Below are 21,298 nucleotides of genomic sequence, written 5' to 3' on the forward strand. Positions count from 1 at the left end.
TACTATAGGCACCTACATTAGATAGGGTGTGTGTGTGTGTGTGTGTGTGTGTGAGAGAGAGAGAGAGAGAGAGAGAGAGAGAGAGAGAGAGAGAGAGGACATCTCACCCTGGTCCAAGTGGGCACACACCATCTTGTGTTCAGTGGGGCAGGTGCCCATTTCACATCTGGCTTGCAGGGAGTGCATCTGCCTCCCAAACTCAGTCACGGTCCCCCCGTGCTTTGTACACTCATGGACTGTCTCACTCTGAAGCTCATTAGGGAATTCAGTGAACAAGTGTTTTCTGAGCCCGGGTCTGTTCCAGGCGGTGTGCCGGGAGTCGGGGACACAATGGTGAGTGAATGCAGACTCATGGCGGAGCCAGCCACTTACCCACCACCCTCACTAGCGAGCTCAGAGTCAGGAACAGGGCTCTGCTCGGGCCTGAGGAAGGCTCCAAATAAACGCTTCCTAAATGAACACCACTGAGAGAAGGAACGCTGGAAGGCCAGCAACTGGTCGTCATAAATCATCCCATCTCCCATCCAGGAGCAGAGAGGAAAGATGCAGAAAGGTGGGACGTGCTGGGTCCTCCCCGCCGGGGCCACAGGCCGAGGGGTAAACCGCAGTACTGGCTCAGCTCGCAGCAGACTCCCCGGGGTCCGCAGAGGTAGGGAAGCCTTTCCTTCCCACAGCCACTCTGCCATTGCCCAGGCCTTTAAGACCCCGGAAAACGAGGCTGGCCATTGGCTCCAGGTAGGTGGGCTGGCTGGCTACAGCCCCATGCACGCACAAGCCGTCACCCCCTCCACTAGCATCGCCCCCTGCCCCCTCTGCACAGAGTGCCTCTCACCCTGTGTCTGAGATGCTGGTCTCTGCTAGAAGACAGGAACATAAAGAGAAACAGAAGCCATGAGAAAGCACCTCCACCTGAAAGAGCGAGCTCGCTCTAGAGAGTCGGGTGTCGCAGTGACCGCCGAGGGCTGGCAGCATCAGGCCGGGAAGAGAGCACCTTCAACAGGTGCAGGTGGGTCACGGGGGCCCCCAAATCCATCCGGGAAGTGGCACTGCTGCCGAGGGCAGGCCGAGCGGTGACCTTACTCCTCTGTAGCGGCGCTCCGGAGCTCGTGGGGCTGCTGGGAAAGTTACAGTACCCGGCGCACGGGATTGCCAACAGCTGGCTGACGGTCTGTGCTGATTAACTAGCAGAGTTCAGAGGGGTTAAGGGACGCCCAGGTCACCTGCGGGTGAGTGCAGCGTGGGACCCAACACCAGCTCCTTGGAGTCCAAATGCCAGTTTAAGACCCCGTTGACCTTTTACAATCCACAGGCCTCACGGTGCAGTCATGAGGCACCTTGCAGTGCCAGAAACCACGGAGATGGGAGTGGTTACGTGATAATAGTCCCAAGAATGACAGTATTCTGTGAGTAACGAAGACCTGACAGCAGTGACGGACCCAAGAGTCAAGACATGAGAAGCCAGGTCGACCACGAGAGCTCCCCCACCCCACCCCAGGTGTCAGGGACCTGGGCACTGCGGGGCATTCCAGGCAAGGGCAGAAGGAAGCTGCTTAGAAAGGCAGGCAGCTACCTCCCAGGAGGGCTTCCCGGAAGGGGCACTCCATGCTGCCCACAGACATCGCACGGGCGCCAGGGCCCGGCCTCACTGGTGGTGACTATCAAGCCCTGTGAGGTAAGCAGCAGCGTTGGGGAGGCTGGAGCCGCTTTAACGAAGGGAGAAGGGGAGAGTGGACAGGAGCTGGGGAGGAATCTGCCATATAAGATAAGAGATAAAACGCGACCTCTGGCCTCGTCAAAATTGCTGTCTCGTTAGAAAGACACACACATGTGGAAATGATTAGTGGGTGAGGCCGTCTCTAACCAAGGCACTTCGACATACAGGAAACAAGTGGTTAAGGAAGAACAGAGCCAACAAGCCAAGAAGGTTGCTACAGCCTGCAGGCATTGTGGAAGAGGGAGGCCTGAGCTGGGGGTGGGGGGTTGGGGGGAAGGCGAGAGAGCAGCAGGGGGAGGGCAATTCTGGAAAAGCGGACCCCCCTCCCCCTCCCCGTGAACACCAGGTCATCACAGCCTTTACTAAAACTAACTTGGCAGTGGGGGGCGGGGGGGGGATGTTGGACCCTACAGGCACAGAACTGGGTTAATTATTAATCATGATCCTTGGCTCACGACACTCCTCTGTGGTCACACATGGCTCACTTTCATTTAGTTACTTTTCACAATGTAATAACCACCTGCAAACCCACCGCCCCCAACACAGGCTACGACCTTGACAATAATCTAACCAGATGGTGCCCCCATCCCGCCCTGCCTCCTCCCATCTAGGACACCTCCAACCTGAATCACAAATGCACATTCCCTTGCTTTTCTTTTTTTTTTTTTTTTTTACAGTTTTACTTCATCTGTAAATATTCCTAAAAAGCACATTTTTTTTTTTGCTTTTAACGTTGTAAGAAAAGGAATGGTGCTGTATGTAATCTAAGGGAATGCTCTTTTTACCTAATATTTATGATAATTGCTAAAATTCATCTACATCACTGCGCGTTGCTGCAGGTAATCTGTTTGGACAACTCTCTAATATTCCATTGTGTGGCCACATCTCAGTGTATTCATCCATATTCCTGTACTGATAGGCATCTGGGCTGTTTCCAGGTCTTTGCCACTGTGAACAGAACTACCGTGAACATTCTTGTATGAGTCTCCCAGAGTCCACGCACCCGAGATTCTTTCGGGTATACACCTAGGCGTAAAATGAGCTGGACCACAGGGTATGTGGATGCTGAACTTCTGGCATTCATGCCAGACTGTTTTCCAAAGTTGCTACACCAATATGCACTCCCTCCAGGAGGGGCTGAGAAACAGAAAAATCAAACAGAACAGCAACACACACGAGTTCGCCAGGAGCTTTGATCCTTCCCAACTGCCTCGTGTTAGCCTGGGAGCAAACACTTGACCCAGCACAACCACCTCCGGATGCGTGCCAAGAGCCGGGTCTAGACCCCTTGCCAGCCTGACTCTAAGACCCTGTGTCCCAAACCACAAAGGCCTCCCACTTTGACAGGCCAACTCCCGCCAGACAGAGAAAGCTGGAAGGGTAAGGATGATGTTGCAGGCAGAGGATGACATCAAAGACACCTCAACAGGATCAAGGACAATGTCAAGGGCTAAAACCTAGATACCCCAGGCCAGTCTGTACGGGATCTTGCCTTTGTCACCCAGAGCTGAGGATGAGCTGTTGCGAGATCTAGTCTAACTGGTCTTCCACAGCCAGAGTTCTCTCACTCTATCATCCGCCGCCCCGGGCTCTCAGGGCTCCTCGACGCGAGCCCACGCGAGGCGGCGGCGGACGGGGCCACACAAGTGTCGGCCCCTTGAGCTTGCCTCCTCCTACTCCATTCCAGCTCTCATTCTTGGCTCCAGGGACAGGTGACAGCTAACCACTGGCCTTCCATGACCAGGTCAGGTACCTACACTGGCACTTGGGCCTCCCACTGGAGTGCCTTGTTCTCATTTATAACGGGCCTGCTTGAATCCAACACACAAAGAACTGAACGTTCTCTGCCCTTTGGTAGTTTAATGACTGGAAAAGGGGTCTACCCTGAGAACATAAAGCAAAGGCAAAGGGGTCTGGGTTGAGTCTAAGTGTTACGGGATATCAGGCCAGGGTGAGATGGTTGGGGACTGGACAAAGCACCTCCACACTATGCCATGGGGCCCTAGGACCCTCCCTCCCTCCCTCCCTCCCTCCCTCTTGGGGCCTCACCTTCCAGCTTCACGCATCATCTCAACCCTAGCAGGGCCCTTCCCCCACGTCACTGCCTCACATTTGTTGGGTCTTCACACATAGATGCGCAATAAATACTTGTCTAATAAAAACAACACTCACGTTACTATTTATACAAAAGCACCCAAAAACCTTTATAAAATGCTATGGATAGAATTCTGTTCATCCTGGGGGTGGCTGAATGTTCTGCCAACTTTTCAGAAAACAGTCCATGAAGCAGCACATCTGTTTCAACAAGCAGCAGAAGCAAGGACACGAGAACCAAGTGCCAGTGTGTGAGTCAGAATGCATCTCAAAGCAGGTAGAGCAGTTTCATGGAAGAGCACCAAAAATGACACACAAGCCGAAAAGTTTCCAGAAGAATCCTATACACTTTTACCACAAGGTTACTGTGGAAATTTTCAAACGTAAATAAAAGGGGACAACAGTGCAATAAGCAAGCCCTATGTACCCATCACTCCAACAATGAGCAAGATCTAGTTCATCATGTCTCCCTTTGCTCTAAAGATTATTTTAACGCAAACTCCAGCATCACGTCGTTTCACCCCATCGAACGTTTCTCTAAAGAACACTGGCATTTTCTTACATGACCACAAGGACATGCTTTCATTTTTTTTTTCCTATGTGCTTCTTAAAATGAAGCACTCTGTACATTTTTGGAGGCCAACCCAGAAGTGGGAGAGAAGGGGGGAGGGGGAGGGGGGAGGGGTGGGGGAGAGCATGGATACATAGTTCTAGTGAGACCTGTAGAAGCTCCAGGGAGGGTTTCCTATGTGCACGCCCAAGCAGAGTTGTTCCTTCTGCGACTCTAACCACCGGCCAAGGAGCATGTGAAATTGGGGCGGTGGGGCAGGCAGGGGCTGACAACATGCAGGGGTGTGGTAACATGGGGAGAAATTAAAGGTGCAGGGGCACCTGTGGGGAGTCTGAGTCTCCCATCCCCCGCCTATTCTAGGAAGGGGGCTGTGACCCACCAAACCCATCACACATCACCAAAGGGGCCACTTGGGGGCGGAGGGGGGGGAAGAAAACCCCAATCTCAGAAACACCAACACACAGGTGCTGAGGACACAGCAGGTGTGACAAACCAGCTAGCCAACTATCTTTTGAGTTTAGGATTTTATCTTAAGACTGCATTTCCCTATGGCCCAGGAAGTTACACATTCCTCCTGCTACTGAAGGTCAGTGCTTCAAAGCCCACCCATCAAGAGACAAGAGACGGCTGAAGGCAGCAGCTTCTGCACGTTCTGCCCTAGGTGGCCAGGCTTGCCTAGTGGGAGGGATGGCAGAACTGCCTTCTATCCAAATGGGCCCTCTGCTGCAAGACCCAGCTCATCCTCCTTCCCCAGCTCAAGCCCATCCCCCAGTCTCCTTTCTGATTCCTTCTTCGGTATATTTTCTGACCAGCCCATTTTATCCGGGCCAGTCTTATTTTCCCCTCCCTGCTTCACCCTTGCATGTCTGGCCTCTCTAGCTAGGGTGGGTTCTTCAATGTCCGGGCGGTAGACAGAGCCCTAGGCTGAGATTCAGCAGCCTTAGGTTCTAGTTCCAGACTCACCATTAAACACAGAGCTAGTCACAACTTCTCCAGGCCTGCATTTCTTCATCTGCAAAGTGAGAGGGAACACCCCCCTGTCCTCCCTCCTCCACCTCTGGGGCAGGCACTGCTACTGGTTAAAGCACCATTTCCCACAGATCCAGGTCACAGCCTCTCAGCCCTTCTCAACACAGGACTCCGGGCTGCCACAATGCTCCCCCTGCACCCAAGCGTAAACCCACCTGCCACTCCCCTGCTAGATGGTTTCTAAGGACACTGTAAATACACAGCACCCAGGGAAGACTACGCACAAAGTAGGAACAAGGAATCCTCCCCCGGAGTATTCGGACTCTGAAGTGTTCTCCAAATTAGGGCCCTGACAAAGCGGTCTCCTCTCCCGCTCAGCCTCTGCCTCCACTGTGTTTGAAGGTACCTTAACCCCAAGCTCCTCGAGCAGGGGTGATGTCTGCCATCTCCATCCTTCCTTGGGGCCCAGGGCCCAGCCCCATCCACCCTACATGCTACAGGATTCAGCAGTCAAGGGAGAGGGCAGAGGAGGAGAAAAGAGACACAGCCGCCAAGGTTGGGGGATAAAACCCCGTCTGACTTCGGCCTGAGAAGGGGGTGAGGCACGAGGGGAGGCTCCTCGGGGTCCCACAGACTGTCTGGTCTACAGAAAATCCAAGGGGAGACCACAGCCCTCCAGGACACGAGGCACAGACTTGCCCACACCAGGCTTAAATCCTGATTTATCCCACTCAGAACACACGGCCTCATCTGACTGCGCCTCTTTAAACACCTGTGCCATAGGAGGGAGAGGAGGCGGCCACCCCTGTTTGGGGGCCTGTCCCTTACCCTCAAAGCCCTCAGGGAGAGAACAAAGTCCTCCCTGCTAAAATCCCTGCCCCCCACCCTCCCAGGCTGGGGCTGCCCTCCCCCATCCCAGCTTCTCGTGCTACAGCCTCTAAGGTCAGGCTGAGATCTGCTGAAGGACCCCAGGGTCTGTCTGGCTCCCATGCTTCACTGCACCTCCTCTCAGCACCTGGCGTGCTCCCGAGCTCCAGGGCCTTCCTGCCAAACCTTGCAAAAAAAAAAAAAAAAAAAAAAAAAACCCCACCAAAAAAACTTAAAAGCCCACAGCTGCCTGCAGGAGCCCCCTTCTCCTCACCGGCTTGGAACAGTCAGGTGGACGGAAAGGCTCATCCTCCCAAGGGGTCTGTTTAAAGCCCAGGCTGGCCTTGCTCCAGTGGGGGGGGTCCTCACAGTGAAGGGCCCCAGGCAAGACTGGCCATGATGATGGAGCCCTTCCCCCCCACAATGCCCAGGAGAGGCAAGGCCCTCCCTCATTCTGCGCGTGCACTCAAGTGTTAAGGAGCTGGAGAAAAAGGGGGTGGGGGAAAAGGCCAGGAGCCAGGGTCATCTGGCCTCCTCAAAGGTCCTCCAGTAAATTAAGCTGCCCCATCCTTCTTCGAAAGAATCCCCACGGAAGTATCAGTTTACGCTGCAAAACTAGTTTCTGCCGCTTAAAGGCCGCACTTGGTGAATGGCAGTGGGAAACCAGACACCCCTGGGAACAGCGCCGTTCTTGGGGAGAAATGAAGCGCTGGGAAAAGACACAAGCGCTCCCGCGGGTCATGAACCACTTTAATGTCAGCTGCGTGCTAGGACAGGGAACGGGGGCCACCCGTGGAGAGAAGGTACCCCCGAAACGTGATCACCTCAAACTACAGGAGATCGTTTTTCTCCCGGGGAGACAGTAACAGTAACAGGCGACACCATGAAGCCTGCAGAATGGCAGCATCCTCCGTTTCCATTATGAAGACCAGGGCGGCAGCCCGTGTGAGGGAAGGCCTTCTGGAAAGCCACAGCTGCAGACCCCGGCGCACTGGTGCATCCTGGGGAGACATTCAGAGAGCGCCACAGCTGGGGACCGTGGTGCTCTCGTGCCTCCAGGAAGCCCAAGGTGAGAGAATCAAGGCATCAAAATCCAAGCCATGGGGATCCTCTAAATACTCGCAGGAGGAAAGACCTGACTCCCACTACTGGGCTGTGAGCTAGGCGTGGGCACAGGATAGGGCAGCCCACTACTCCTCCACCCCCCACTACATCCCCAGCCACCACACACTCCTGTACTTCGGGTGGCACCACCAGCCAGCTGGTGAATCGGGCTCATCTGGGTGGGCTCTGAAATCCTCACTTCCCTTCCTCCCTGGTCACAGGCCATGTGGATCCAGGCCCACTGCACCCTCGGTCACCCCCCAGGGGGACACACGGCTGCATCCGGTGAGGCCTCAAACCCACAGCACAGGGGTGGCTCTGAGGTCACCATCCACGCAGCATCTCCAAAGATAAACTTTTCCTTTGTTTTCTTTCAAGGTAACATCTCCCTGGGGCACCTGGGTGGCTCGCAGTTGGTTGCGTTTGCCTTCGGCTTAGATCATGATCCCAGGGTCCTGGGTCAGGCTCTCTGCTCAGTGGGGAGTCTGCTTCTCCCTCTCCCTCCCCCACCTCTGTGATAATAAAATCTTTAAAAAACACAAAAAACAAAGTAACTTCTCCCCATGAAGCACTGCAATATGAGCACTTAGATCCCCAGAGCCTTTCCTAATGAACCACATGGTTAAGACCGGCACCCACAAATTCTCCCTTTCTGACAGAAAAAGTCCACCAGAAGCATGTGCTCCAAGCTGGTACTGCTTTGAGATTAAGGTTCAAGGGTCTCCAAGACTCCAGAGCATCAGAACTCCAAAGCATTGTTGGCCAGCGTTTGTTTTATCTACAGGACTCTGGATACTTCTAACAAACTGGGAAAACAAGCAGCCTACCAACAAATGTCATCCAACCAGAGTCCCAACACACTTTTTCCCATCTCTGCCATATGCAGTGTTCTCTTGTCCTGCTGAAACAGGGAACTTTAACACCAGCAATGCCCCCCATGGCTACCCTCCCCAGCACCCCCTCCCCGTCAGACCCATGGCCCAGACCACCTCAGGTTCCGGTTCCGACAGGCAGCAGGCTCTAGGCATGCATCATGAAGCTTGGAGCCACCTGCAGTCTCAAAGGAGAAAGGGAGCCAAAGGGCAGGAACCTGCAAGGTGCCACGTGTCTTGCAACTCTGCTGGCCCACTGTGGTGGTGAGGGGGGGTTCCTTCCCTCCATGGCCCCCAGGAAACCTGGGCTTGGAGACAGGCTTCAGGTCACCAGCTGGTAGATGGCTTTGAAGCCAGAAGCTGGTGTCCTTCCTGGGAAGTGCAGGGTATGCCCAAGGGTCTGGATATTCAGGGGGGTTTTAGTTTTTTAAATTTTATTTATTTAGGGGTGGGGGGGGAGTATGTGTGCATGAGCTGGGGAGGGGCAGAGGGAGGAGGAGGAGAGAGAATCTGAAGCCGACTGCACAGTGAGTGTGGAGCCCCATGCCGGGGCTCAATTTCACGACTCTGAGATCATGACCTGAGCCAGAATCAAGAGTCAAAGGCTTAACCAACTCAACCCGCAGGTGCCCCTATTCTGGGGCTTTACAAGTCCATTTTTGTCATGGGGTACAAGGCTTGTTGCTTGTGGCACATCTCTGCCCGCCTTTCCCATCGCCTAGAAAATCCCACGTGCGTTTTTACTTCAGAGGCCGCACAGCAGAGAAGCTGAGAAGCAGAGAACACTGCATTGGGAGCAGAAAGGCCTGGTTTCCAGTTTCAGGTCTGACACCCACGAGCTGCTTGTGACCCTGAGTAAGCCACTTGGCAATGGAAATGAAGCCAAAGCCTCATCTCCTCACCTGTAAAATGGGGATGATAATCCCTGAACCATTCACCACACACTTTTTATAGATCCTCTGATGACTGAGTGTTCTCTTTCTCTCTCCTATGATGAACCTATAATTAACGTAAATGCAGCCAGCCGACTCAGGCCAGAACCAACAGGATCTGTGTATATTTGCACATGCGTGCACACATCCTCATCATGGTCACATCCTGATTCCTCGCTGCTCTGGTGGCTGACAGTTTCCGTTCTAGGGGCCAATCTGTTTTCTGCCCACACAGCCTGCTTCCTACGATGCCCACAAAATGGGGGGGGGCAGGACTGTTCAGACCAGAGGAGATCCTCCCCAATTCCCTAGGCACCCTTTCTCCTCACACCCAGTGCTAGGACGACCCGAGGGACCCAGAGGGCCAGTGTAGGCCCCTAGACCAGCTCAGGGGCCTTAAAGCTACCTATGACCCCCCCACCCCCGCCAGGGAGAGCAGCCAGAACCCGATGCAATGGGCTGGCCTGGGCCTCCTCTACTCTCAGACGCAATCATGACAGTGACTACCAACACTTAGGTACTAAGTGCCAGGCCCTCTTCAATATATTGACTTATTTATCCTCAGCCCAACCTTACTATTCCCATTTTACAAACGAGAAAAACTGAGGCACAAAGAAGTAAGAGTGACAAGCCCAAGGTGACATCAGCTTTTGGTGCAACCATTCACGTCAAAATGGGCGGCCTCTAACACGAGGACACATGCTGGGAAAGAAAATGAACCACGGGGCTGGAAACAAAAATTTATACAAAGATCATTGAACTTGTTCGTGAAATCTGCCATCGGGTAGTTTGGGCTCTGAACCTGGTGAAGGTGCTGCCTCCGTCTAGTTATGTTGCTGTACCACTGGGCCCCTCACTTCCCACATTGCCGCAGACCCTCTCAGGGGTGCCATGGAGAGTGGTGCGCACACAGCAGGCACTCAGCAGAGGGAGGGTTTTCTGAGAGGCAGCCAGCCTGAAGCAGAGTAGTGAGACTAGGGGCAACAAGCACCCGGAGTTTTCTGCAAAAGCCTTCCATCGGAGAAGGAGCAAAATGGGCGTAGAGCATCTGACACTCTGGAGTAACCCCTCCGGATGGTTAAAGCTTAAAACAAGATAATTATACCCAAACAGGAGCAATACATTTGCCTAAGGACAACCTCCAAGGTCTCCACCAACGGCATGTGTTTTCCAGCCTTATCTTTAGGGGCACAAGGACAAGCCAGTTCTGGTTCAAAGGGCCTGTGTTGATAAGGTAAGCCCCTGGAGGCTATGCCTGGTCCCTGCTTTAATAGCTCTGGTGCTTTCCGAAGCGCGCTGCTGTGCTGGGAAGACTCGGTAGAGGAGCCTGCACCCTGCGGGCCTGGCCAACAGGCTTGGTGATGTTTATGGCTCCACTGTGTCCTCTCCCAGAAACCCGCTCAGGCCAAGGCTCCTGAGCCGCATGCACTGTAAGAACCCCACTCTAGACAAAAGCACTCTGGGACAGCACTGACAGCTGCCCCATGCATATGAGCGCTTTCTGTCCCCCCCCACCCCTGCCCCAGAAGTTCCAAAGCCAGATGCAAACTCAAAGACCTGAGCCATCTTGCCCTGTCTTGTTAGGCTAGGAAAAGGCCCCAAGAAGCAAACTCAGGCGTTCTCAGGTCGATCTGTCTACAAGAAGTACGCAAGCATGCCAGCCACCCGGGCAACTTTCCGCAGCCTCATGAAGATCTGCCGGTTGATGCCTGACCGGGAAACAAGGCAAGGAGGGGGCAGACAGAGGAGCCAGGCGTCGGGTCCTGGACTCAGCTGTCCACTGCCTCCAAATCGCTGAAGGGACAGAAGAAAACCACTCCACGGCCCTGGGCTTCTGTTTCCCCACTTGGCTAAACAAGGAGCAGGCTGAACAGAACAAGTGGTTCTCAGGCTGGCTGCTCATCACAATCATCTGATTAGAAGCATCGGAGAGAGCTTTTAAACATTATTAATACCCAAGCCCACCCCGACCAGCTAAAAGCCAAATCTCTCACTTTGGGGTGGGAGGGTCCACATGCTGCATTTTAGGAGCTTCGGGTATTCCGGAGTGAGAACACCGCACTGGGCCACTCCTCATTTCCCTTCTGGCTTTCACACTACCAGCCACACCCCGTCGGGGCTTATTTTGAAACACCCCCCTGTTACAGTCTCCTGAGCCTGATCATCACCGAGGAACACTTAGCAGGCCCCAGGCATGTCCCAGCCGTGCCTCTGACCAGCAAGAGAGGGGATCGGGGTGGTAAGCGAGTCCCAATCAACGTATGAGCAGAGGTCGGTCATGTCACGGAGAAGGGCTGACTTCCAGCTCGGCTACTGACTCACCGTGTGGCCACAGCCAAGCCCTTCTCCCACTTTTCCATTCCCCCCACCCCGACCCCCTTTCCCAGGTAAAAGCCTCAGCACGGCTTTCCAGAGCTTTGACGCTGCTTCTACATCCTTGGGCTGCCTGAACTCTGGGGTCTGGGCAGGTACCAGGTGGCACCAGCCCCAGAGACACCCCAGGCTCAGGTGTCTGTCGCACTCTGCCATCGTGACTCTAGATCCTGGCCGAGGACTTCAGCCGTTCCTGCGCGACCCAAGTTACAGCAACCGCTCAGAGCAGACAGTGCGTGTGTCTGCAGCTCAGGCCATAACTCAGCAGCTCACAGAAAGCTCTCAAACCGATCTGTAAACAAGAAATACACATGGCAAGCTGTCAGCCACTTGGGCAGCAGAGAAAAGGACTAAAAAAGGCTCGAAATATTCTAACACATGACGTTTCAACCAAATAAAGACCGAGATCTGTTCTCACAGTGGGCTGCGCCCCAGAAGCATGCTTGGGGAGAGAGATGCTCACTCCTCCCCTTTGGGGCCTGTGTGAAGCACTTCCTTGGGTATTAATAACCCCCAGCTGTCCCCGCGAAAGCCAGAGATTCCCTTCCCAGGGAAGAGCCACAGGCTGGGAGGGTCAGTGAACTACAAACCACTTTAACGTGCTGAGATGGCAGGATGGTGGGGAGACATCTGCCTTCTCTCTTTTTATGTGAAGTTTTATTCTGATTACCACCCTGTTATGTGGTAACAAAAGGCGGCAGAAAAGGAAGCATCCAGATACCTGGTTCTGTAGAGCAGGCCAAGATCTCCTTCGTGGAGGGGGAAGAGCAGGAGGGAGGAGGGTTCGGAAAAAGCTCATTTCCAGATGGAAAAGGACCTCTCCCCCGGCAATTGTTCACCAACCCAAGGCAGGATATTAGTCTGGATGTCAGGCCACCACAGATCCAGGACCGACTGAGGAACGCAGGGAGCATGCCTGTCCTCCACCTGGAGGAGGGTCCAATTAGTTCATATTAAGGCTGTGGCAGCAACAGCCAAGTGCAGTGGGGCCTTTATAGGTCAATGTAGGGCTAGGTTGTGGGGGGAGGAGAGGGCTGGGAGGAAAAACAGCTCCATCCACTCTCCAAGTCCAGACACTGAAATGGGAACAGGAGGGGCTGTGTGCCGTTACCTCGGTGACCAGCTCCCTCTTCACCCTCCCCGTGAGGAAGGTTTGGGGGGAGGTCACGGACTACTTCTCCGGCAGGGGGAGGGGCGCGTGAGTCATGGCCTGCTCTTCTAGATAGATGTGATCCCAAATTCAAAGCTGAGGTCACTGACCTAGACCCAAAAGACTTCAAGGGGAAAGGGATGCTTTTGTGTCTGACAATTTAAGCCTGGTTTGATTTAAGCAAGAGCTTCTAGAAAGTCCTCATCTTCTAGGACAATCCCATCATCCACAGGAGTATCTTCAGATTCATTGCTTTGATGTGGAAAAACCCCTATGCTGACTCCAGGTGAAAAGGTTATTCTTTTAAAACAAACAAGAAAAGAAAAAAAAAACCAAGAAAAGATGGAGGAAAAAGGAAAGGGAAATAAAAGAAATGCTGATTGACCCTGCTCCACTAGCCACACATGGTTAGCCAGCCACCTAGGTGGGACAGACACACGTCGCTCTTAAGCCGGGGCTGGGGTTTCAAGCCCTTGATGATCAACATCACGGACATTCTTATTAGATGCTCTCTTCATTCCTTCAGAAAATATTTGAGACCAGTGTCTGGGACATAGCCACATGTTCCACAAAAACCTTCTAACCTTCTCTTAATTTATGCTTTCAGTATCTCCACTTCATTACCGTGTTAGAGAGGGTGGGGACCCATCTAACTCGGTGCAACACCCAAAGCATGCCTCGAGCTCTGTGCTAAATGCAGGCATCTCACAGGTGTCAATTCTAAATAAGGCCCCCTCCCACTGCAGAAATCCTTGGGACTGTGATACATAGGTTTCCTGGGAGCATGCCGTAGTCCAACCTCTTGATTCTCTAACTGGCTGTGTCAAATCCGCACTGCCAGACCCTAGCAAGCCCACACTACCCCTGCAGCATCCTCCTAAAAAGTGTCACTGAAGCCAACTTCTAGGCATCATATGCAAAGAAGCCAACAGCCAGGGGTGTCCAGGTGGCTCAGTCATTAAACGTCTGCCTTCGGCTCAGGTCATGATCCCAGAGTCCTGGGATCGAGCCCCGAGTCAATGCTTCTCCCTCTCCCACTCCCCCTGCTTGTGTTCCCTCTCCTGCTGTCTCAAATAAATAAAATCTTTAAAAAAAAAAAAAAAAAGCCACAGCCGGTCTCATTCTACTACGGGGATTCCCAGAGCCCAAAGGAGTTAAAAACAAATAAATCCAAAACCACACAGGGACTCTTCCAAAGCCCAGAGAAAGGAGTGGAAACATCCTACTTCCTGTCCCTGGGTCACGGGCCCCCAGTCTGAACCAGAAGGTAGAGGGACCTGGGGCCTCCACAAGGAAAGGGTATGAGTTCAGTCTTTTTTTTTTTTTTTTTGGTAAAACTATGGTAGAACACACAACATAAAACCACATAAAATACACATTCACATTTGCCATCTTAACTGATTTCAAGTGTAGAGTTTAGTAGCGTTAAGCACATTCACAATTATACCAACCTCCAGAATTCTCTTCATCTTGCAAAGTCAACCTCTATCCCATCGGCCAATGTAACTCCCCATTCCCTCCACCCTGTTCCCCAGCCCCCGGCAACCACCATTCTGCTTTCCATCTCCATGAATCTGACTGCTCCAGGTCCCTTACAGAAGTGGGGGTCATGCAGCATTTGTATCTCTGTGACTGGCTTACTTCAGGAGCACCATGTCATCTAGGTTCATCATGCTGTGGGATGTATCAGAATTCCCTTTTTAAGGTTAATATTCCATTGCATATATGTATTTTGTTATCCATCCACCCACAGATGGACACGCGGGTTACTTCTACCCCCTGGCTTTTATGGATAATGCTTCTATGAGCGTGGGTGTTGTTCCTCACTTTTTAAGCCAAAGATGATTTCTAAAATCAGATAGCCTACTCAAAGACTAAAAGTTCAATTTTCCTGAACATATTCTGTTTTGGTAGTTACTGCTTACACGTTCTAAACTCTTCCCATCCAAATCTGAACATACACTCCAATTTCAAAGTTATATCATGAATTCACTTCCCAACTCCATCTGGCTGCTCCCAGCCCTCTGAGAACTCTCAGCGTGGCACCCACCACCAGGACCACCATAAGAGCTGTTCCCAGTTGACCATGTTCCAGCCAACCTGGTTATCCCCGGTGGTTCAAGCTCTCCCTTCCAGAGACTGTGCCTAGGAGCTCAAACACACCGGGGACGTAAATGACCTATAACTTTGGCACTGGATCACCCCCTTTCCATCATGTGCCCGCCCCCCCAACCCAATACCCTTTGGAGGTGGAGGGTAGTTATGAACATGGAACTCCCATGTCCTGACCTTGACCTCCCAAGAGCAAGGAGGGAAACCTCAGTCAGAACCAGAGGAGGATACTTTCAAAGGGAAAAGAAGAAGGTTCTGCTGGTGACAATTCCCATTACTTTGTTTAAAAAGCCTGCTAAAGGGCTCCTCAAAGTGACTTTGCCTTTAGAAATCAATGCATGCCACCTTTTGAGTCCCAGGGTCAATAAAGACCCAGAGTCTCAATGCAGGGAACGTGCTACAGCAGGAACAGTGGAGTCCTGCCTGTCATGTAAGCTTGCCTGGGGCAGTTCTCAGCCTGGCCCCAAGCTGCTTCTTCCAGACACAGCTCTTGGGATCACACCAAGTAGTAGGGTGGCCCATCAGCCAGCATTTATTAACCCTCTAGTCCCTGGGAGGACAAAGGCTGCCAGTTCCTGCCCTGGGAAAAACCTGCAAGCTGGGGCAGGACCCAGAGAAAGCAGGCGGGAGCTGAAATGGGGATCAGGAAAATAATTAAACACAGGTTCACAGAGGTGGACCAAGGGAAGGTGTTCCAATGGGAGAAAGTGCCAAGACAAGACGCAGCGGTGTAGGGGGAGGGGGTGGGGACTCGGAGGGGGCAAAGTCAGCACTTACAGCCTGGTAACAGGTCCAGTCTGCCCGCACCAGCCTCCAGCTCTGCAGGAGGTGCCACGCTGGGCATTCTGCATCCTGGCGCTCTCTCTCTGACCCAGGGAGTCAAGGGCAGCTGTCCCCCTCAGACGAAGGAGGAAATGGCTCTGAGGGGGTCAGATGGCTTGCCCCAGGGGGGGAGAGACCCCACTGCCTGCTGTCTGTACAACAGTGGGGAAGACACTGTCCAGAGGCCTCCCCAGGATAGGGGCCAGGGGCAGACAAGGTAAAGGCAGCCTCAGAGTTTACCTCCCAAAGGAAAAAAACAGGGTAGTGACAGGTGACGATGGGTGAAGCAGGTCAGATCTGAGCACCTCTTCCTCCCAGGTGACCTACACCTCCGTCCCCATGTGCTTTCCTCAGACAGTGTGGGCAAGCCATTCAGAATTAACTGCCCCAGGCAGCTGAAGAAGAGCCTGGACTTATCAGAAACCACCAGCTCTTCTTTGTTTTGGCATCTCAACCTTGGGACATCCACAGCTCCAACTTAGTTTCCGTCTGAAAAGTCCAATTTTGTAAGCTCTAGTCTATAAAATTCCAACATCACAAATTCTCACTGTAAAGGGGGAAGGGGGGGGAGAAGCATCCAGAAGACCAACTTAGCACCAGAAGTGCCGAACTGGCTTCAGAGTTTCTGATAACTGAAGCAGCCACAATTCCACACTGTAAAGGGGAGCCAGCAGGAGTAGCAGCCTGTTTGGTTGCTGTGGTTTAGAAAGGAGGCATTCATTTTTAAAGTTTTAAAGTCATTAAGCCTAAACACTACAAAGCTCAGGGGAGCCACGCTGGCTAGACAAAGTTGAAAACAATCAACGTAATTTCCACCCCCCAGGGACTGAGCCTCCCCAGTACCTGACATATGGCATCTCCATCAACAAAGCGGAACACCACATGAAAAGCCTACAGGTTGGCGTGAAAGCAGCAGGGGACCCCTGGAAGAGCGGGATTCAAAGGCTCCAGCCACCCCAGCTCACCCCGCCCCACCGCATCTCTGATCTCCTCAACCATCAGGTCCTAAGTCCCCGATACATGTCAGGCACTCAAGGGACACAGAACAAATAAAGCAAGGCCCTGTCCTCCAGTCACACTGTCTACAACTTTGTAGGGCCATTCTAGCCTAGAGACAGGACCCGGGGTCCAGGCCCCGTACAATAACGAGTCGCCCGAATGCCAGGTCTGACTGATTTTCTGAATTACTCCAGAGTCATGGGTTCTGTAGTGTTGTGTCTTATCTCTACTACACACTACTGGTAGACCCGTTTCCTCGCTGGTATGGTGAGACGCAAAGATGCTGTGCCTACTTTTAAGATACTTCACTGCTGGTGGCAGATACAATCGTGAGATAATGGGTCTAAGACGCTGAGTGCGCCGTAAGCACACAGTAAACTTAAAAAAGATCATAGAGGAGAAAAATGTGTAGGGCAAGTCAAGCACATATGTGCATGCTTCCTGGACTGATCCAAACACATCACAGTGGACCCCAGGGAAGGGCCCTTTCTCAATCCACCCACTAATAAACCAATGAAGCACGCCCAGAGAGGCAGATCTGCTCACGACCCCCGCTGCCCGACTGGTGGGCATCATACCCTCGTGGTACCTGCACAAGGCCCTCATTCAGCGCCCCCTCACGGTCCTTAAGGCAGACACTATTACTACCCTCATCTAAGAAAGACTCTCAGGAGATGAAGCTCCCCAAGGTCACAAATGTGAGCGGTGAGCTCCAAGAAACCCACGCCTCTACCTCCTGCCTCTGCAGACAGGCCTGCAGGGGCGCTCCTTGCTGGCTCTCTGTGCCTAGCCCTTGCAGCTGCAGGATACAGACCGACTGCAAAGTCAGCCTAGGGGCTACCGCTATTAACGCTCACGGCCTCAAGAAACTTGGCATTATTTCATGTGACGCATCACAACAACCTGTAATATGGTGTCACCCGTATTTTATAGGTGAAGTTAAACGATGCACCCTAAGTCACAACGGTAGTAACAGTGATGCACGAGTCTCTAGACGCCTGCAAGAATTCAGTGACCCAATGTGACAAAGCAGTGGGGCTTGCCCTTATTTCTGCCCTCCACCCCCACTCCCCACGCTTCCATCTTGTTCTTCCCCCTCTGGCTTCACCTTCCTGGACTTCCTGGCTTTCACAACCCCCACCACCCCCGCCCCTGAGCTCGCACATCCACATTTATGAGGCAGCAGCGTCTAACCACATCCCCACAGGTGAGAAAGCAAACCTGACCCCTCCCCCTCCACAGCCAACACCATCACCCATCGGATGGCGGCCAGTGAAGTGTGGACGGAACTGTATACAATTTCTGGACAGAAGAGATCCCATTTGCAAGCTCCATTTTCCTTTCCAACGCATGAACTCTTGACCTGGGCCAGAGAGGCAAGAGAGTTCTACAGGCAATTGCTCGTAACATTTCAACAGGCCAACTGACACTTGTACCACAGGAGGTCAGTAAGGTTCATTAACACATACCCAGGACACTTCTGTTCGGTGCATCGATAAAATAATCAATGAGACAGTAATCAGAAGCAGCTCAGCCAGTCAGCCCCCAGTTAGCCGTTTTTTTCCTCTTCTCTCCCCAATCTACATCATGCAATTCCCCCTTCTTTCTCATAAAAGCCCCTTGCTTTCCCCACACAGGGGGAGACTTCTGGTTACTCTGGGATCTGTGCTCCCTGGATGGCAGTTCTGAGACCCCCGGTGAAGGAGACCTTGTTCTTTTTCAGCCCTGCCTCTTTTCCGGGTGGACAGAGCAACGGGAGGTTTCCCCCCTCCAAGGCCGCACCGTGCCCCATCTCTTCCCTCAGAGCGCAGCCCTCTATTTATTTATTTATTTATTTTTAAAGATTTTATTTATTTATTTGAGAGAGAATGAGAGATAGAGAGCACGAGAGGGAAGAGCGTCAGAGGGAGAAGCAGACTCCCTCAGAGGGAGAAGCAGACTCCCTGCTGGGCAGGGAGCCCGTTGTGGGACTCGATCCCGGGACTCCAGGATCATGACCTGAGCCGAAGGCAGTCGCTTAACCAACTGAGCCACCCAGGCGCCCGAGCGCAGCCCTCTATTTAGACCCCCTCCCCTCCCCCCTTTAACCTGTTGAGAAACCTAATCCTGAGTCAATGGCACCCTTGCGGGGTGTAGCTGGCAGGCCTTCTGAAACCTCCATCTGCCCTCAAAATATCACCACAAACTCCGAATCGGGGGCCTCTTCAACACCGCTACCATCCTTGGTGAACCCACCGATTTCAGACAAGCACTTCCTCATCCTCCTTAGTCTTTTTCCTCAAAACCAGAAAAATGACTCAAATAAGATCATAAAAGGAAAGAACCAAGGCCCTGAATGCTACAGCGCAGTTGCAAGAAAAACCCCGCCGTTCCAGAAAGAACAGCTGAATAACAAAAACTGTTATTAACCCTGGAGGTGAGCCACGCAGGCGGCTCTATGGAGGGGCGAAGCCTGCCCAGGCAAGTTCCTGGGAGACTCCTTCCAACAAAGTAGTTGTAGCATCCAACATGCTGATCTTGGCACTGAACACCAAAACCCAAGGCAAGGGAGAGACTTTTTTTTTTTTCTAAAAGCAAGAAATCCATTTCCCTCTTCCTCGTCACAAAAGGAATGGGAACCTCTTCCCACTTCCTACACCTCTCTGGTGTCTAGTGTACAGCAAAATACGTTTCTACCTTCATTCACCCAGCAGTGTTGGATTCCCACGCCCCTGAACACTCACAGCCCAGTTCTGAATGTGTGACCGACAAGAGCTAACTGAAAAGGAGGCCAGTTCACTCCCTCTAAAAGCTCCCCAGCCCACCCTCAGCATCTGAGCGCTTCACAGTCGTGGTTCAGCTAGTATTTTGTTGGAAGCACAAATTCAGACCACTTGTTCTATGGGGGTGGGGGGTATGACCCCCCCCCTCCAACTTCCACCCCTGGGTCTCTTCTGTGCCAGGCTGGAAAAATGACACTTCTTAAAGGCATGGCCCCAAACTATGAGAAACCTTGAACAAAAGGCATAGAGAAGTAAATCCATGGTGAGAGACCAGGATTCTGGCAAGAAGTGCCATTCAGAGGAAGGAGAGGAGCCAGGACAAAGTTTGGATTTGCAGATGCAAAGGTCTGAGTGGGCCAATCCTATACGGGGCATGTGGGCTCAGTGCTGTGCACAAGCCAGGTGGCAGCCCACGGTCCCTCGGAGGGAAGGAGAGCGTGGCAGCTCAGGGCCAGGAGGGAAAGCCCCAACGATTCAAGGTCTGGACTCAAGGTCAAGAGGGGGGAGCCCACGGGACACCAGAAAGATGGTGTTGACACATATTCTCCTCACCTCCTCTGTCTCTGTCTCTCTCTCTCTCTCTCTCTCTCTCTCTCTCTCTCTCTCTCCTCCTTGCCTTCAGCCTCCATGGCCTGGCCAAGTTCCAGCTCCACTAATTACATCAGACCCACCTTTCACCCCTCCCCACCCTCTGCAATTAGCCCTGGTTCTCTGCTTCCTGCTGCTCTGGGGGTGCAGCCTGAGGCCAGCTGGTCCCTGAATCCCACCCACGGCCCAACCCCAGAAGTGCTGACTTCAGAAGGTGCCTGAAGCAATCTGGTCCCTTCTGCTGGGGCTCTGGGGCTCCCGGCTGGTGTGAAATCTAGCTTTTAACAAGGGGGAGCCCAAGCAGGAGACCCTCAGGAAGCAGCACTCCTAGCCTGGCCCACAACACGAGGCTTCTGGCTCAGGAACCCCCTCACCCTGGTGTCCGTGCAAATCCTGGGGGCCCCGCCCGCCTTCACAGAACAGTGGTTCTGCCAACGCCAAGCTATCTCCCTACATGATGGATTGCAGAAAGCCAGATTTTCAGAAAGACGTTTCACCCTAGGAAACCTGCAGTTCTCTTGGTCTGTTTCTAGATCTTACTTGATGAGCCTCACCTTCCTAATCTGTAAAATGGAGACAGCAACTTCTTGCCCATAGTGCCTAAGCCCGGCTCCCAGGAGGCACTGGTACCTTCTCTCAAGCTTCTGACAGGGGCAAAAAGCTGAATTTCAAAGTCCCTGCTTACTATTCAATATGCCTTGACATTTCTTCTAAAAACGAAAAGGAGAAAAGACAAAGGAATCAAGTCCATCTGACACTTGGTCTCCCATTTTGCAAAAGCAAAACCTGCCTCCGGAAAGGTCTGGGGTGATGAAGCACATGACCAGGTGTCCTCAGCCCTGTTTGCTACATCCCTGGTCAGCAGGACAGGGAGAGTCATAGGTCAGGAGCAAATGCCTTCTGTTTAGTGTAGAAAAGGGGAATTCTAGCGGCCCTGAAAGCTGCCACCTTCCTGCAGCACCCCCCCCAGCTGACCCAGAGCCACTGCCACTCAGCCCCATGGGGCAGGTCCTGAACCCCGAGGCCCTGGTGGGAGTGGGGGCAGATCTCCTGCAGACCTCAGAGGTCCGAGGCCTGGGAAAATATTTACCCTCCCCTCAGATGCTTGCTCTAGGTGGGGCACCTAGCAAGCTGCTGTCCATAGCCCCGCGTGGGCAATACCCCATGGGTATCTCTCAGAACTCATCCCTTCTGCCCTGCCTTGGTCCAGGCCTCCATGATCTGCCCTGACTCCCCAACTCCCTCCTGACACCAATCCATTCTTGATATGGTGGCATTTCCTTTGTTCAACTTTCCCTTTTAAAAATTCTCCCAAAGACTCCGCAGTCCTTCAGGATGAAGTCTGAATTCATCAGCATGCCATCCACTG

The 21,298-nt window shown here is 52.8% G+C and overlaps 1 protein-coding gene across 4 annotated transcripts in view; it reads right to left on the bottom strand.

Annotated features, from left to right (window-relative positions):
* Positions 1 to 21,298, bottom strand: part of CCDC88C (coiled-coil domain containing 88C) — a 125,604-nt gene that overhangs the window by 88,730 nt on the left and 15,576 nt on the right. Inside the window, exon 1 of one of the 4 annotated variants that reach the window (XM_073895771.1) lies at positions 5,343 to 6,225. The exons of the other annotated variants lie outside the window; for them this stretch is intronic. Coding sequence (XP_073751872.1) covers positions 5,343 to 5,345 — 3 coding nt within the window. The 5' untranslated portion in view covers positions 5,346 to 6,225. Of the gene's footprint in view, positions 1 to 5,342; positions 6,226 to 21,298 lie in introns of those variants that run through there. 4 annotated transcript variants of the gene reach the window in all.

This window comes from Callorhinus ursinus, unplaced genomic scaffold (assembly GCF_003265705.2).
Source record: "Callorhinus ursinus isolate GAN/ISIS: 27379988/994484 unplaced genomic scaffold, GSC_fseal_2.0 scaffold8, whole genome shotgun sequence".
NCBI classification, from domain to species: domain Eukaryota; kingdom Metazoa; phylum Chordata; class Mammalia; order Carnivora; family Otariidae; genus Callorhinus; species Callorhinus ursinus.